The sequence below is a fragment of the Cucurbita pepo genome, chromosome LG18 (assembly GCF_002806865.2).
Source record: "Cucurbita pepo subsp. pepo cultivar mu-cu-16 chromosome LG18, ASM280686v2, whole genome shotgun sequence".
NCBI classification, from domain to species: Eukaryota; Viridiplantae; Streptophyta; class Magnoliopsida; order Cucurbitales; family Cucurbitaceae; genus Cucurbita; species Cucurbita pepo.
Genome location: NC_036655.1, coordinates 3,552,853 through 3,567,883, shown reverse-complemented (window position 1 = coordinate 3,567,883; position 15,031 = coordinate 3,552,853). Strand labels below are relative to the sequence as shown.

The 15,031-nt window shown below is 37.8% G+C and overlaps 2 protein-coding genes across 2 annotated transcripts; one reads left to right on the top strand and one right to left on the bottom strand.

The window, feature by feature from the left end:
• Positions 1-228: 228 nt before the first annotated feature.
• On the top strand, positions 229-10,614 carry LOC111779991 (PH, RCC1 and FYVE domains-containing protein 1-like). The gene is made up of 9 exons (XM_023660219.1): positions 229-915; positions 3,604-3,690; positions 5,264-5,353; positions 5,941-6,021; positions 6,148-6,342; positions 6,421-8,559; positions 8,996-9,142; positions 9,507-9,886; positions 10,133-10,614. The coding sequence occupies exons 1-9, from the start codon at positions 856-858 to the stop codon at positions 10,263-10,265; spliced, it is 3,312 nt and encodes a 1,103-aa protein (XP_023515987.1). The 5' UTR covers positions 229-855; the 3' UTR covers positions 10,266-10,614.
• A 517-nt stretch (positions 10,615-11,131) lies between these two features.
• Positions 11,132-13,937, bottom strand: LOC111779650 (mitochondrial fission 1 protein A-like). The gene is made up of 5 exons (XM_023659745.1): positions 13,776-13,937; positions 12,101-12,239; positions 11,815-11,936; positions 11,544-11,607; positions 11,132-11,439 (listed from the first exon to the last, which is right to left on the bottom strand). Exons 1-5 carry the CDS (start codon positions 13,866-13,868, stop codon positions 11,354-11,356), a joined length of 504 nt encoding a protein of 167 aa, XP_023515513.1. The 5' UTR covers positions 13,869-13,937; the 3' UTR covers positions 11,132-11,353.
• Positions 13,938-15,031: the final 1,094 nt, after the last annotated feature.

The following is a 15,031-nucleotide window of genomic DNA, read 5'->3' as shown; positions in this document are numbered from 1 at the left end:
TCAAGTCTTTTACATCGTCTTATCGATGTTGATCAATGAACGTCCTTAATCCACATATCACATTTTACGTCGGATAAAATAATTATTTCAAATTTTAAAAATACAAACGAAAATTTGAAAATTTAAAAAACATAATAAAAATTAAAAAAGCATTTTGTATAATTTCTTCCAAAAAAAAAAAAGTGAAAATGGAATGGAATTAAATGTTTAGGACACATACTATGATGGTATGAGTGAAAGCTCAGCTGTTTCCCATTTTGCCCCCAATCACCCTCTCTATCTCAGCTTTCTCTCCAGCCACCATTTCTGCTTTACCTTTGCTTCCATGGAATTGGAGTTCGATCATCTGTTTCGTTTCCTCGTTTCCCCCACATTGCTTCGTGTTATCTACCTCACAAGCATTTCCGAGCTTCAAGATGTCTTCACCATCTGATTGCTTGAAGTTTTGCCGCATTTTTTCGATCAATTGGGGTTTGCAGATGGATTAAAGAAAAGGAATCTGGTGGTTTTTGGAGTCTAGGTGGGTGCATGCCTCGACAGTCTTCACTTTGGTAGTTTCCGTTCTTGCTTGAGCGATTAGAGCTTGCTTTGTTGAGAGCTTGTGGTATTAGTTATTTTCTCTTGCTGGACGAACTGTGCGCGGACTGACGGAGTGGTTGTTGTGATGATTGATTGATTGATTGATGGAGTTTTAGGTTTTGTCTGAGGTTGTGGATTTGAGAGGCTTTGTCGGAGAGTGATCAGTGTCTGAACGGGTTCATGAATGGAAGGTTTTCTCTTTGAAAATGGATGAGTTGTTGGTGATTATGGCGGAGGTATTGTAATTGGCAACGAGGCGGCGTTTTCTCGTCCGGGATGGAGAGGACGGCTCAGGATCTTAGTAGGACTGGGGCTGTCGAGAGAGATGTTGAACAGGTGCTTTTTTCACATCTTCAATCCTTTTTGTTATGTTTCGACGTAGTTATCTGTGTAATTCAGCTATTCGAGATTCAGGAAAATGCCTATCTTTTTGTTTTGTTGCTTAAATTGTGATGTTGAGCTTATATTTTATGCCTATTTTTGCTCTTGGTTGAATCGTCAACCTTTGGTTCCCTTGGTTATCCTATGTCCATGGTTGTGAGATCCCATGTCGGTTAGGGAGGGGAGAACGAAGCATTCTTTGTAAGGGTGTGGAAACCTTTCCCTAGCAGATGCGTTTTAAAAACCTTGAGGGGAAGCCCGTAAGGGAAACCCAAAAGAGGACAAAATCTGCTAGCGGTGGGCTTGAGTCGTTACAAATGGTATCAGAGCCAGACACTGGACGATGTACTAGCGAGAAGACTAAACCTCGAAGGGGGGTGGGCACGAGCGGTGTGCCAGTAAGGATGCTGGGGGACTCGAAGGAGGGTGGATTAGGGGGGTTCCATATTGATTGGAGAATGGAATGAGTGCTAGTGAGGATGCTGGCCCCGAAGGGGTGGATTGTGAGATCCAACATCGGTTGGGGAGGAGAACGAAACATTCTTTATAAGGGTGTGGAAACCTCTCCCTAGTAGACGCGTTTTAAAAACCTTAAAGGGAAGCACGAAAGGGAAAACTCATAGAGGACAGTATTTGCTAGCGGTGGGCTTGGGCCGTTGTGAAAACAATTTTGATTTTACCTCATGTTGCTGCCTTTTGTTACCTCTGCTCTCTTCTTTCATCTCTTTCTCTAGTTCAGTTAAGTGATACTTTTGCATCACAACGTGATAAAGGGATTTCGTTTGGTGTGCATTTATATATCTAAGAAGCACAAGAATTGGGTGTCCTAAACTTTTGTAATTTTGTTAATTGCTAACATTACAAACCCAACTCGAACATACCTCATTGGTTAAGATTACATTTTCGACCCAACTCGAACATACCTCATTGGTTAAGATTACATTTTCGACCAGAAGATTAGAGGTTCAAATTCCCATCCCCACATATTTTTGAACGAAGAGAGTTGCTAATATTACAAAAAGTAGGCGGTTGAGATTTATCCCAAAATATTTTTTAGTCTTTGCATTCTTTTGGGCTAGTGGAAGATTTTTTTGTAATACTTTAGCTTGGGGTCCTTTTCCCCTCGATGAATATTTTTCGTCTCTCTTAAAAATAAAAGTAGGTATTATGAGAGAGAATGTTGAACACACTGACAGCACTAGCCAGTGGCAATGGTATAAAGTAGACATACTAAGGGTGTTGTAACGGAAGTGGAAGCAAGATCGATCCCACTCACACACTCACAAACAGAAATTAAACAAAGAGACACAAAGATTTACATGGTTCGGAGAGATGAAATTCTCCTACATCCACGGGTAGCAACCAATCTCAATAATCAAAGTGTTTACAAAGTGTATATTTCACATTCTCACACGACAAAGTCTCTCAACAAAGTTCCTCCCAAATGTCACTCAACGAATACAAAATGACACTCAAATTCAATACATCTCAACCATCCTAAACAACCCTTTATATAGGCATAGAAGCATTAATGTCATACATGAATCAAGATAATTCATGTATCAAAATGAACCAAATAATGAGAGATGTACCAAATAAATGAGAGTTATGAACCAAAAGGGTTATGAACCAAATAAATGAGAGATGAATCAAATAAATGAGAGTTATGAACTGAACAAATGCCAATACATGTATAGGAGATGCATGAACCTATTCTTCGTGACAACTTACAACAAAGGGAACTTTACATGGAAGAGAAAAGGATAATCAGGCTTCATTGGTTTGGAGTGTCATAAGCCCTCAGTCTTGATACTTTAGGGAAGATCATCTTAGTTGATTGTAGGGAAAAGGGTGGAGTATAGTATTATTGAAACTTCCATGTGGGTTAAATTAAGATCCGCACCTCTAATCTTTGATTTTCTAATACACCTGGAAATCCATCGATAGGGTGAAACATGTTGTTTATGCTCATATATCTACCAAGGTGGGTAATGGTACTTTCTTTTGGAAGGATGTGTGGCTGGGTAGTACAAGCCTTCAATATCCCTGATTATGCCTCTCGCTTAGAAAAGAAGCCACCATTGTCAACTCATGGAACATTCACGCTGAATCTTGGAATTTCCACTTGAGAAGAAACCTCATGGGTGAAATTGCAGATTGGGCCACCTTATCCTCCCTTTTACAGCCCTCCAGTGCCTCTGCAGAGAGGATAGACGGTGCTGAAACTTAGAGAGGGAGAATCTCATGAGTCGCTATCAAGTTGGTTTGAACCAAGGTCGAGCTTCTTTGGATAAATGCTTCTAAAGCTATTCTCTCAGACACTTGGCTAGAGCATAACCAAAGAATTTTTTAGGATAGATTTTATTCATGGTCAGATGGCTTCAAGCTTATCAAGGTCAAAGCTTCCTGATCTAATGAGAAGTGTTGTTTCCTTTTAAAAAATAGATTTTCCATATTATTCCAAGAGTTTGTTTCTATGCTTGGTTAATCTAACTCTGGTTTACCTTTCGTAAAGTTTATATATGCACGAGCACACAAGAATTTTATGATAGATTCTCCATGCTTTATGTTAATATTTTAACTCAAAAGTTAATTTGGTAATGATGCTGAGACAGTATTTTTGCCTCTTTATTATTCTTAAAGGCCATTACTGCTTTGAAGAAAGGAGCCTACTTGCTCAAGTATGGAAGAAGAGGGAAGCCAAAATTTTGTCCTTTCCGCCTTTCCAATGTGAGTACAGTCTTGTTTTTCCAGATGAAAAAGGAATACAAAAGCGTGCAAGAGCTTATTGTTTAAGTGCATAACTCTTCAACTACTTCTATTTGTATGATCTTTTATTGCTTATGATTAGTAGTAAACCTTTGGGTTTTTCTTCCGGTGTATTTTCTACCTATTTGATGGATGTAACCATGATATGATAATTTGTTGTGCAATCAGAGTTGATTTGATCTCGTTATAACTATCCTTTGTTTCTTCATATTTAGGAGAAACAAATGAGCGAAAAGAGTGCATTTAATACAACCCAATCGTGAACTTGGCATTACAAAGGCACTAATGACCAATATATTGAGTTGGCGTTGCCAAGTCTGTATCTTACAGATTATATTTATTGAAGTCTATAAATAGGGTTAAGGAGTTTAGGCCCATCAGTCTTGTTACGAGTGTGCATAATATCATAGCTAAGTTCCTGGATAAGTAGTTATAGGAAAGAGCTCTTTGCTTTACGTTTACATGTTCCTATCATTTCTCCTTTATGAGAAATCATTTAGTGGCAGATGTATGTTATCTTTCTAGGAGCTCTCCGTTTTTATGTTGGGATTTCGTGGTCCATTGTCGGTAGGAAATGATGGATGTTATGGCTCTCTTATTCGTTTTTGGAGTTCTAACCTTGTTGAGGGTTTTTGTTGTAGTTGGTTCTTGCACGTTCTGGTGAATCTTTCCCTCTTTTGAGTATGTTTTTCTTCTTCGTGAATGGTGAAATTTTCAAAGAAGGTTACATTATTCGTTTAGCAAGTCATTCACGGAAGAGTTAACACTTTGGATTAGTTATTGAGAAAGATGCCTGCTTTGACCTGATCATTTTGTTGCATTCTTTGTTGGAGGGTGGATGATGATCTTGATCATATCCTTTGGAGTTATGACTTTTTTAGGATGTTTTTGTGTTTTTTTGAAGCGTTCGACTTTTTCTCCATTTACACTTTCAAGAGAGCAAGTCTTTTTTTGTGGCAATCAGGTGTTCATGCACTAAATCTTTAAGGGAATGAGGAACAATAGGATCTTTAGAGGCTTGACAAAGACTCGAGTGATGTTTGGTTCCTCGTTAGGTTCTATGTTTCTCTTCGGGCGGGTGTTGTTGATGAAGTTTTTTTTTCTATTTTTATTTATTTATTTTTTTTTTTATTTTTAATTACTCTCTAGGTCTTATTTTACTTAATTGAAAATTTTCTTTTTTTAATATATGTGTGTGGAATTTGTTACGTTCATTCACAAATGATAAGAAAAGGCCTCAAGAGGTAAGGAAANAAAAAAAAAAAAAAAAAAAAAAAAAAAAAAAAAAAAAAGGAAGAAATGAACTATTTCCTACTTTTACATACAATATCTACCTTCATGCATTACTACCTTTCATAAGTATGTATGCTTATTCATATAATTCTATGCCAGAAGGCATGTAATTGTAATCTCTTTTCTTTGTGTGGTGGTTGTTTTAATCGGTGGATATTGAATTAGCCATTATTCAGCTTGTCCCTGAATTTCTCTAGCACCCCCATTGCAAAGATTCTGAGTAATATCTTTATGGGTTCAGGATGAGTCTATTTTGATATGGTTCTCGGGGAAAGAGGAGAAGCACCTGAAGCTAAGCCACGTCTCTAGAATTATTTCTGGGCAACGGACTGTAAGTCTCCAATTCAAAATAATTATTTGTTGCAAGTATGCAATTCAAATTAACTATTATTTGCGAGTATCCAATTCAAAATAATAATAATTTGCTGGTCTCCAAATCAAATAATTATTATTTGCGGATGTTTCTCATGATATTGCTTAACGGTCCAATACTAAACGTTTATGTTATTGTATGTGAGTGAAGAAGGTAAGATAGCGTTAGAACCCAATTATCTTTTTGAATTTTATTATTTGGATATTGTAAGAGTTGCTTGTAGTGACAACTTTTCAGTTTCAATTTTATAGTTAAAAGTTCACAATGCTAATGGATTGTCATTTTCATATCATTCTTTTCCTTTTATATTTACTTTTTTATTTTCTTAGATAAGAAACCATTTCATTAAAAGGAAAGAAACTACAAAAGCATTCGAAAGAAATTACAAAATTTTTGTCCATTTGGAATGCATAACATGATGATATTTTTCTCATACTTAGTCAATATCCTTGTTTAGGTCCAAAATAAATTTGAAGATTTCTATGGGGTAAGCAATAAGCTGTGTTCCTGACATGCACTAATTAATTGTGGTTCTAATTTTTCAGCCTATCTTTCAAAGATATCCACGGCCGGAGAAGGAATGTCAATCATTTTCTCTAATATATAATGATAGATCGCTTGATTTGGTGAGCGATTCTTTCACTTATTTACACTAGTACTGAACTTTTTCTTCTTTTGATGCTCTTTGGTGTTCTGTAAGAGCTATTTGGTACATGAGTAACTCTATTGTGTTCTTATGTATAATGTACTAGATATGCAAGGATAAAGATGAAACTGAGGTCTGGTTTAGTGGCTTAAAAGCATTAATTTCACGTATCCATAATCGAAAGTGGAGAACTGAATCACGGAGTGATGGGATGCTGTCTGAAATAAACAGTCCTAGAACATTTACACAAAGAAGTTCTCCCCTGCATTCACCATTTAGCAGCAATGACAGCGTGCAAAAGGTATATATTTCTTTAGTATTCCACTTCTCAGAATTTTCAAATCAAATTAAATCAATCTATCATTACATAAATTTTCAGGAAGCTGGAGAGCAGATTAGACTTCACAGTCCTTATGGAAGTCCTCCAAAATATGGTCTGGATAAGGCATTATCAGATGTAATGTTGTACAATATTCCTCCTAAAGGTTTCTTCCACTCAGATTCTGCAAGTGGTTCAGTTCATTCTTTATCATCTGGAGGCTCAGATAGCATGCATGGCCACATGAAAGCAGTTCCGATGGATGCTTTTAGGGTTAGTCTATCTAGTGCTGTCAGCTCATCAAGCCAAGGTTCAGGACATGATGATTGTGATGCCTTGGGGGATGTTTTTATTTGGGGGGAAGGAACTGGTGAAGGTGTCCTTGGTGGTGGAACTTGTCGAGTTGGAAGTTCTTTTGATAGCAAAATGGATTCTTTGCTGCCAAAAGCCTTGGAGTCTGTTGTAGTACTTGATGTGCAAAACATTGCCTGTGGTAACCGTCATGCTGCCTTGGTAACCAAGCAAGGTGAAGTTTTCTCCTGGGGCGAGGAATACGGAGGCAGGCTTGGGCATGGAGGAGATTCTGATGCTCCTCATCCAAAGCTTATTGACGCCCTCAGTAATTTAAACATTGAGCTAGTAGCTTGTGGTGAATATCATACATGTGCTGTAACACTTTCTGGTGATCTGTATACATGGGGTGATGGCACCTATAATTCTGGCCTTCTTGGGCATGGAAAAGAAGTAAGCCACTGGGTTCCAAAACGAGTAACTGGGCCCTTACAGGGCCTACATGTATCATCTATCTCTTGTGGACCTTGGCATACAACACTGGTGACATCTGCTGGAAAATTATTTACTTTTGGTGATGGCACATTCGGTGTTCTTGGTCATGGAGATCGAGGAAGTATTTCAATACCTAGAGAAGTGGAATCTCTCAAAGGTCTACGTACTGTCCGAGTTGCTTGTGGTGTTTGGCATACAGCTGCAATTGTAGAAGTTATGGTTGGAAATCCAGGTTCGCATAACAACTCTTCAGTGAAGCTGTTTACTTGGGGAGATGGAGATAAAGGTCGGCTTGGGCATGGTGACAAAGAGGCAAGGCTTGTGCCTACTTGTGTTGCGGCCCTTGTTGAACCGAACTTTTGTCAAGTCGCTTGTGGACATAGTTTAACTGTTGCACTTACAAACTCTGGCCATGTGTACACTATGGGAAGCCCTGTTTATGGTCAGCTAGGGAATCCTCAGGCAGATGGAAAGCTCCCAGTACGAGTTGAAGGAAAACTCTCGAAAAGCTTTGTGGAGGAGCTGGCTTGTGGTGCATACCATGTTGCTGTTTTGACTTCTAGAACTGAGGTTTTCACATGGGGCAAGGGGGCGAATGGCCGTTTAGGTCACGGCAGCACCGAGGATAGAAATACTCCGACATTAGTTGAGGCTCTTAAAGATAAGCAAGTTAAAAGTATTGCTTGTGGTACCAATTTTACCGCAGCTATTTGCCTTCATAAGTGGGTTTCAGGTGTTGATCAATCCATGTGTTCTGGTTGTCGCCTACCATTTAACTTCAAACGGAAACGCCACAACTGTTATAACTGTGGTCTTGTGTTTTGTCATTCTTGCAGCAGTAAGAAGTCTCTAAAGGCTTCAATGGCACCAAACCCCAACAAAGCTTATCGTGTTTGTGATAATTGCTATCATAAGCTAAATTTTTTTATTGAAATGGGCGCTTCTTCTCAATCTTCACTGAGCAGAAGAGGAAGCATTAATCATGGATCGACTGAACTTGTGAATAAAAATGATAAGTTGCACGTGAAATCACAGGCTCAACTTGCTAGGCTTGCTTCAGTCGAATCATTTAAGCAAGTGGGAAGTCAATCTTCAAAGAAAAACAAGAAACTGGAATTTAGCAGCAGTAGGGTCTCGCCAATTCCTAGTGGAGGTTCCCAGCGGGGAGCTCTTAATATCTCTAAATCTTTTAACCCCGTCTTTGGAACTTCAAAGAAGTTCTTTGCTGCATCTCTTCCTGGATCAAGAATTGTTTCTCGAGCTACATCTCCAATATCTAGGCGTCCCAGCCCTCCGCGTTCAACTACTCCTACTCCTACTCTTGGAGGGCTTACCTCTCCAAGGATTGCTGTGAACGATGCTAAAAGCACGAACAACAGACTTAGCCAGGAGGTTATTAGATTAAGGGCTCAGGTAACTTCTTTCATCTTTTTGGTTGAATTACAAATTTAGTCCATCGTTTCATAGGTACTAAATTCTAACTTTCTCCTAATCATAGGGATCAAAATTGTAATTTAACACATTGTTTTCTGCTTTTAGACCCTTATTGGCATTTATGTGATTTGATTAATCAAGACTGCAATGACGTTGTTATTATCATTTAACAGAAGAAAATCCCAAATTTATTCACATGGTGTTTCCTTATTATTATTGTTCATTTCTCTAATCAAGGTGTTTCCTTTATAATACAAATTTATGTATGAATGGGTTACAATGGAGGAGTTGCCTGTAATCTTCTGATAGCGTTTGTCTTTGGCATGTTAGGTGACACTATTAGGTTTATCCCTCTTCTATAGACTAAATAATATCATGTTGGAGAACAACTTTGCTCAACCGAATATTGTCTCAGGTTGAAAGCCTTACACGCAAGGCACAACTTCAAGAAGTTGAGCTAGAAAGAACAAGTAAACAGTTGAAGGAAGCAATATCAATTGCAAGTGAGGAGGCTGCAAGATGCAATGCAGCCAAAGAAGTGATCAAGTCACTAACTGCGCAAGTAAGTTGGTTTATTATGAGCTATTCTAATACTTCATGGTTTCCGTTTCTAATAACCATGAGGCTAAAGTGCAGGAACTGTATTTCTTAATTGTTAGTTAAAAAAACTCCAAGATGTCGAGCTTGTTTTTTTTGTTCTGTTCCATCTATTTTCATTTGTCATTTTTTCAGTTCGTTTTGTGGAAGTTTAATTCATCGATCTTTAAAAAATCCGAGTTATCTTGCCTGTGTTGTGTGTTTTATTCCAACAAAGCATTTGTTTTCAAGATACATGATGCATTTCAGTCTTACCCTTAATGTTATACGAGAATTCAATGGAAAATTTTCAGTAAACACTAAATTTTTATCAATCGGGTGGTGAACAGCTGAAGGAAATGGCTGAAAGGCTGCCAGTTGGAGCTGCCCGTAACATGAAATCAACTCCTGCCTCTTTCAGCTTCGGTTCAACCTTCAATCATTTGATCAACACCTCTATGGACCAATTAAGTGGTCAAGCAACATCCTTGGAAACAGACTCAAACGGTTCATGTGTCCAGTTGCTTTCTAATGGATCAGGCACTGCAAATAACCAGTCTTCAACTCAAAGTAAATCGAGTCTATTGGATTCAGCAAGGAATGGAAATAGAATTAAAGAAACTGAATCTCGCCAAGAAGCAGAATGGGTCGAGCAAGACGAGCCGGGTGTATATATTACACTCACCTCACAATCAGGAGGTGTCAAGGATCTTAAGCGAGTTCGTTTCAGGTAAGCATGTTTTAGCCAATTCTATACCCGGTTTCCATAAACTAATGCCTGCAGGTATCCATGATTCAAGTATATCTCATTAGACTAGAAAGAAAAATAAATTTTTTTTTTGAAGAGAAATGGTTTACCAACAAATTTTCCTTTTCATTTCTTATGATTTCGTTTTTTATGCAAGCAGTCTACTACTTTATAATCTTTTCTCCATGCAAAACTTTCTCTGAACTTTACATTATTGGTTCAATGCAGTCGGAAGCGATTTACGGAGAAGCAAGCAGAGCAATGGTGGGCAGAGAACCGTGCACGAGTTTACGAACGATATAACGTACGTGCCATGGATAAGTCTAGTATAGGCATTGGAGGTGAAGAGTTGACTCATTGACTTATATGCAAACAGCCACAGAAACCAAATCATTTTGTACATGGAAACAAAAGGTTTGTTCAATTTCGAAGCTCTCTACTTAACTGGATCATATTGACCATTAAGATTTAGATTGGAAGTACTATGACGATAGGGGTTTTAAGAAAGGGACAAGAATTAGTAGAGAATTAGAAGGAAAATTAGATGGATTTGATGATTTCTTCTGTGTTTAAGGTTTAGTGTTCTCCTTTTTCCATTCTTCCCCTGCATGGTTGTGTGAGGGTTATGAGAAATGTAAATACAAATACTGCTACTTGCTTTTTATTGATGAAATCAGTTGCTGTATAAATTCTAAGAGCATCTTCTCCTCTCTCTAGTTTATTCTAAATCTTTATTATTTGCATTTATTCCAACATATAATTATTGAGTGAAGTTATTTGTTTAGATTCATCTGTAAATGGGTCTGTTTTTAGTTTTCTATTTTTAAAAATTATGCCTATTGGTATATCTTATACTAATTAGTGTCGAAGTTGCTTTATCGATAAGGAGAGAGCTCATAATGATCTTTGAGAAGATCACAAGGGGCTGATAGGTGGGAGGATCTTTAGGTTTTTGTGAAAGTGATGCCCCAGACCTGACATGTCGGAGTCTCATCCTTTCTTGATCTTTTTCTTCCTTAAATTCAATTATCGTAATCAAATCGTCATTAGCCAATTTTCAAAGAAAAAGATTTTTAATATCGGTTGGAGAGGAGAACAAAGCATTCCTTATAAGAGTGTGAAAATATCTCCCTAGTAGATATGTTCTAAAAACCTTGAGGGGAAGCTCGAAAAAAGAAAGTCCAAAGAGGACAATATTAAAATCGAACCATATTAAAAATTTGCTAATTTGCTGAAAGAATGTGTATAATCTTAAGTAACTACCAACGCAGGAAAAGGTTCATAACATCATGTTTTTACAAATTGAAATAGGTAAAATACAACAGAATCACAGAACAAATCTTAGTAATAGCTAAACAGCATCATACATCAAAGTTCTTTCAAGTATAGTAATTCTAAAACAGGATTTAATCAGACTGTGATCTCTAATGTTCAAAGCAAGTAATTGGCTCACTTCTTCCTGGAAACAGCAGCAGCAATGCCACCAGCAATCAGTCCAACAGCAGTTGCTGCAATGCCGATGCCGATCACACCATCTACATTCCAAGCAATAGTCATAACGAATGAAAATGTTCAGTTTTCGAGGAATTATGGTTACGTTTGGATAAGGAAAGATGAGAAGTGTGGGAGAAATCGATACCTTTGGTGATCTTGTCCTCGATCGACTTCTTCAGTGTCCTTGCCTGTCTCCAGTCAGGTGCAATCTGAGAATCAAACACACCAAAATGGTTGAACTCCAAAAGTTTTAAGAATCAATCATCCATGGTTCATACAGAAAAGAAGGGCAGTTGCTAGGGGGTCAGATTCGTATAAAGACCGAATTTACGCCTTTTTGCATTACAGTTATAGGCTCGAGTATTAAGCTCAGGTATTATTATGCATAGAAATCCATGCCACGGATGAGATCGTACCGTTAGACATTGTTCTACAAGATCCCTACTCCTAGAGTAGTCACCACTTCTGAAATACCCAACAGAAAGAAGATAAAGCTTCTCTCTCATCTTCAATGGGCTATCATCACCAGATAGCGCAGCTGCATAGTAAAAAAATGACAGAAAAGGGAGAAAGTTTTACGAACAGTATCAGACGAGTAACTAGCTAACTGTACGTTAACGTTTGCACTTTGAAGGCTCACATTTTGGAAACTCGAAGCTTATAAAAAGAAACAAAGATGTTCAATTCCTCGAAATACTTCACCTTCAAGCATTGCTATCCCGCGTTGTACATCTTCGGGTTGCCTCGAATGAACAAGTGACCAAGATAAACGCATGATGCTTTCCTTCAACAGCTCATCAGATGAGCCCTTTTCGGCGTCAGCAACCTCTCTTTCGCAACCCTGCAATGCATCACCATATCAACTTAAAAAGGGGTGTCATTCAAAGAATAATAAGAGAGATGGCATTATTCAAATAAAGATTAACAAAATAAAGCAGTCACAACAAAAAGTTTGAACATCTATACTTCATAACTATACAATGGAGGGAAAGATATGTAACAGCCCAAGCCGGAGCCCACCGCGCTAGTAGATATTGTCCGCTTTGGCCCGTTACGTATCGCCGTAAGTCTTACGGTTATAAAACACGTCTGATAGGGAGAGGTTTCCACGCCCTTATAAGGAATGTTTCGTTTCCCTCTCCAACTGATGTGAGATCTCACAATCCACCCCTCTTGGGGGCCCAACGTCGTCGCTGGCACACCGCCGGTATCTGGCTCTGATACCATTTGTAACAGCCAAAGCCCACCGCTAGCACATATTGTCCGCTTTGACCCGTTACATATCGCCGTCAGCCTCATAGTTTTAAAACACGTCTGTTGGGAAGAGGTTTCCACACCCATATAAGGAATGCTTTGTTCCCTTCTCCAACCGATACGAGATCTCACAAGATATGATAAAGCCATAGAGAAACACAAGAAACTACGGCTCCAATGATATACATTCAAATCATGCTAAACTTGATAAATATATAATAACTAATAGAGAAAACATGACAAAAAGTGAAAACAACTTCCTGTTTTCTGCCAGAAACAAGTATTTTACATAAAAAGAACTGTTTTTGTAACTCAAAAACACAAAACAATTCTATAATCTGATTACGAACGGGCATAGAATTTTCAGGATAACTTTTTTGTTCTTCTTTCCTTCTTTAATGACTATGGATATATGAGTTAGACTGCTCATACTATAACAAATATTATGCCTGCATCTGCCATCTTGTAGAGAAAAGAGATAGCTATCAAGAAGGAAGAAAAATGCAGGGATAGAAAAATCTAGCCTTAAAACTACCCCCGCATGGACAAGATCAAATGAGTCTCCAATAGTCTTAGCTAAAGAACCAAGTAAAACTGATTGTTCCATTAAGGATGACATGCTGAAAATGAAGGCAAAGATTAGTGAAAGCAATAATTTAAGTAATACCCGCAAAGAACTGCGGGAATCATTGGATCCCACGATTAAAATCCAGTAAACGATGTTCAATCTTGCGGATTAAGAACAAGAACACAAGCCCTAAACACAAGGAGGAATCAGTTTTCGTTAAAATTTGAAATATTAGGGCACAGATAAACGATTCGAAAGGGGGAAATTTCAAGTTTAAAGTCCGCACAGCCACAAAACGAAATTGAATAACTTCATAAATTATTCGTCGGATTATACGGAAGCTGGAAGAATTAACAGAATTTCACTAACGATTAGAACACAGTTTTGTAGTACAAACGCGAAGAATTCATACCAAAAATTCACTTAAACACTACAAATATGGTTCATTAAGAACCCAGCAACCTGATTTCAGAAACAACTCGTAATCTAAACAAGAAAATAAATCAAGCAACTAAAAGATGAGTAGAGAAAGAAGAAGAAAGTAAATGAACATACGGCAATGACATCGCGATCGCACCACGGTATGTGATCGCCGCCGGAAAAGAAATTGGAGACCGACCCGAAGAATTTGCTGACCTTCGCTTCCATCTTTTTCTTCTAATCTTCTTCTGCGTTTTGGGTATTTCAAGTGATACGGATTCCCTGTGTTCATCTTTTATGGTAGCCACAAGGAAAAGACTTAAATGAGGGTTTTTTTTTTTTTTTTCTATAGCTTCAAGATTAAGTAATACCCCGCCTTTGATCTTTTGGTGAAGAATATCGATACGATCATGAAAAGAGTCGAGATACAAGAGAATATTTAGAAATTTGGAGGGATCCGTTTCACTTTTGACTACTCAAATTTGATGAACATTGTTCGAGTTTGAGTCCCTTCAAGTTTACTTGTTCTTGAACTAAAAAAAACTCTTCAGGTTCGGCTCTGACATTTTTCGAGAGAGGTTGAGGTGATGTTAGTAGTTGTCTTAGATTCGACTTTATTTGGACTTAAAATCACTTACTAAAAAGATTTAAAATTTGAATTTAATCACGGATCAAAGATGCTGCATGCTAACGATCTTCAGATGGAGAGGGATGAGGAGAAACCGATTGAATTTAACATCATCATTAGCTCTTTAAAGGATACGTATCGCCCGGTAGTTTACTGTTTTAATTGCGAGTGTCATGACATCATTACGAGGGGAGCATTGTGAGAGGAAAACTTGGCCGAGAATAAACCATTTTAGCATTGAGGCATATCATTGGCATCTCCACTAACCAAAGGTAAGCCGACAATATTGAAAAGATTTGTGTGATCGAACATCTTTTTGCTTTGTTTCCTGTCAGGTTTCTATGAAACGGCTTGGATGAATTCAATAATCGACAGTCATGATGCATCAATACTAAAATGGTTTATTCTCCCGAGACTAGAAGTGGGGACCAAAACCATGTCATGATGTTATAACTTAGTGGGGTACTTAGTATTTCTTAAAATACTCAAGCAAGCTACGTGCTACTCTCATTTTTCAGGTAAAGGTAAAACACATTTGTACGGATGATGACATTGCGGTGACGACTATAAGACTGAAATTAGGATAGATGCATTCATATCGTCTCTAGTCCTTAGGTTAAATCAATACATTGTTTTATTCTTACTTTATTTTAAGTTGTTTTAAAGATTATATTATGAACGTTCAAGTCTATGACATCGTTTATGAAATATTCTAAATGTATGTTTTCGCACGGAACAGGCATGTCATGCATGTTTTAAGGCA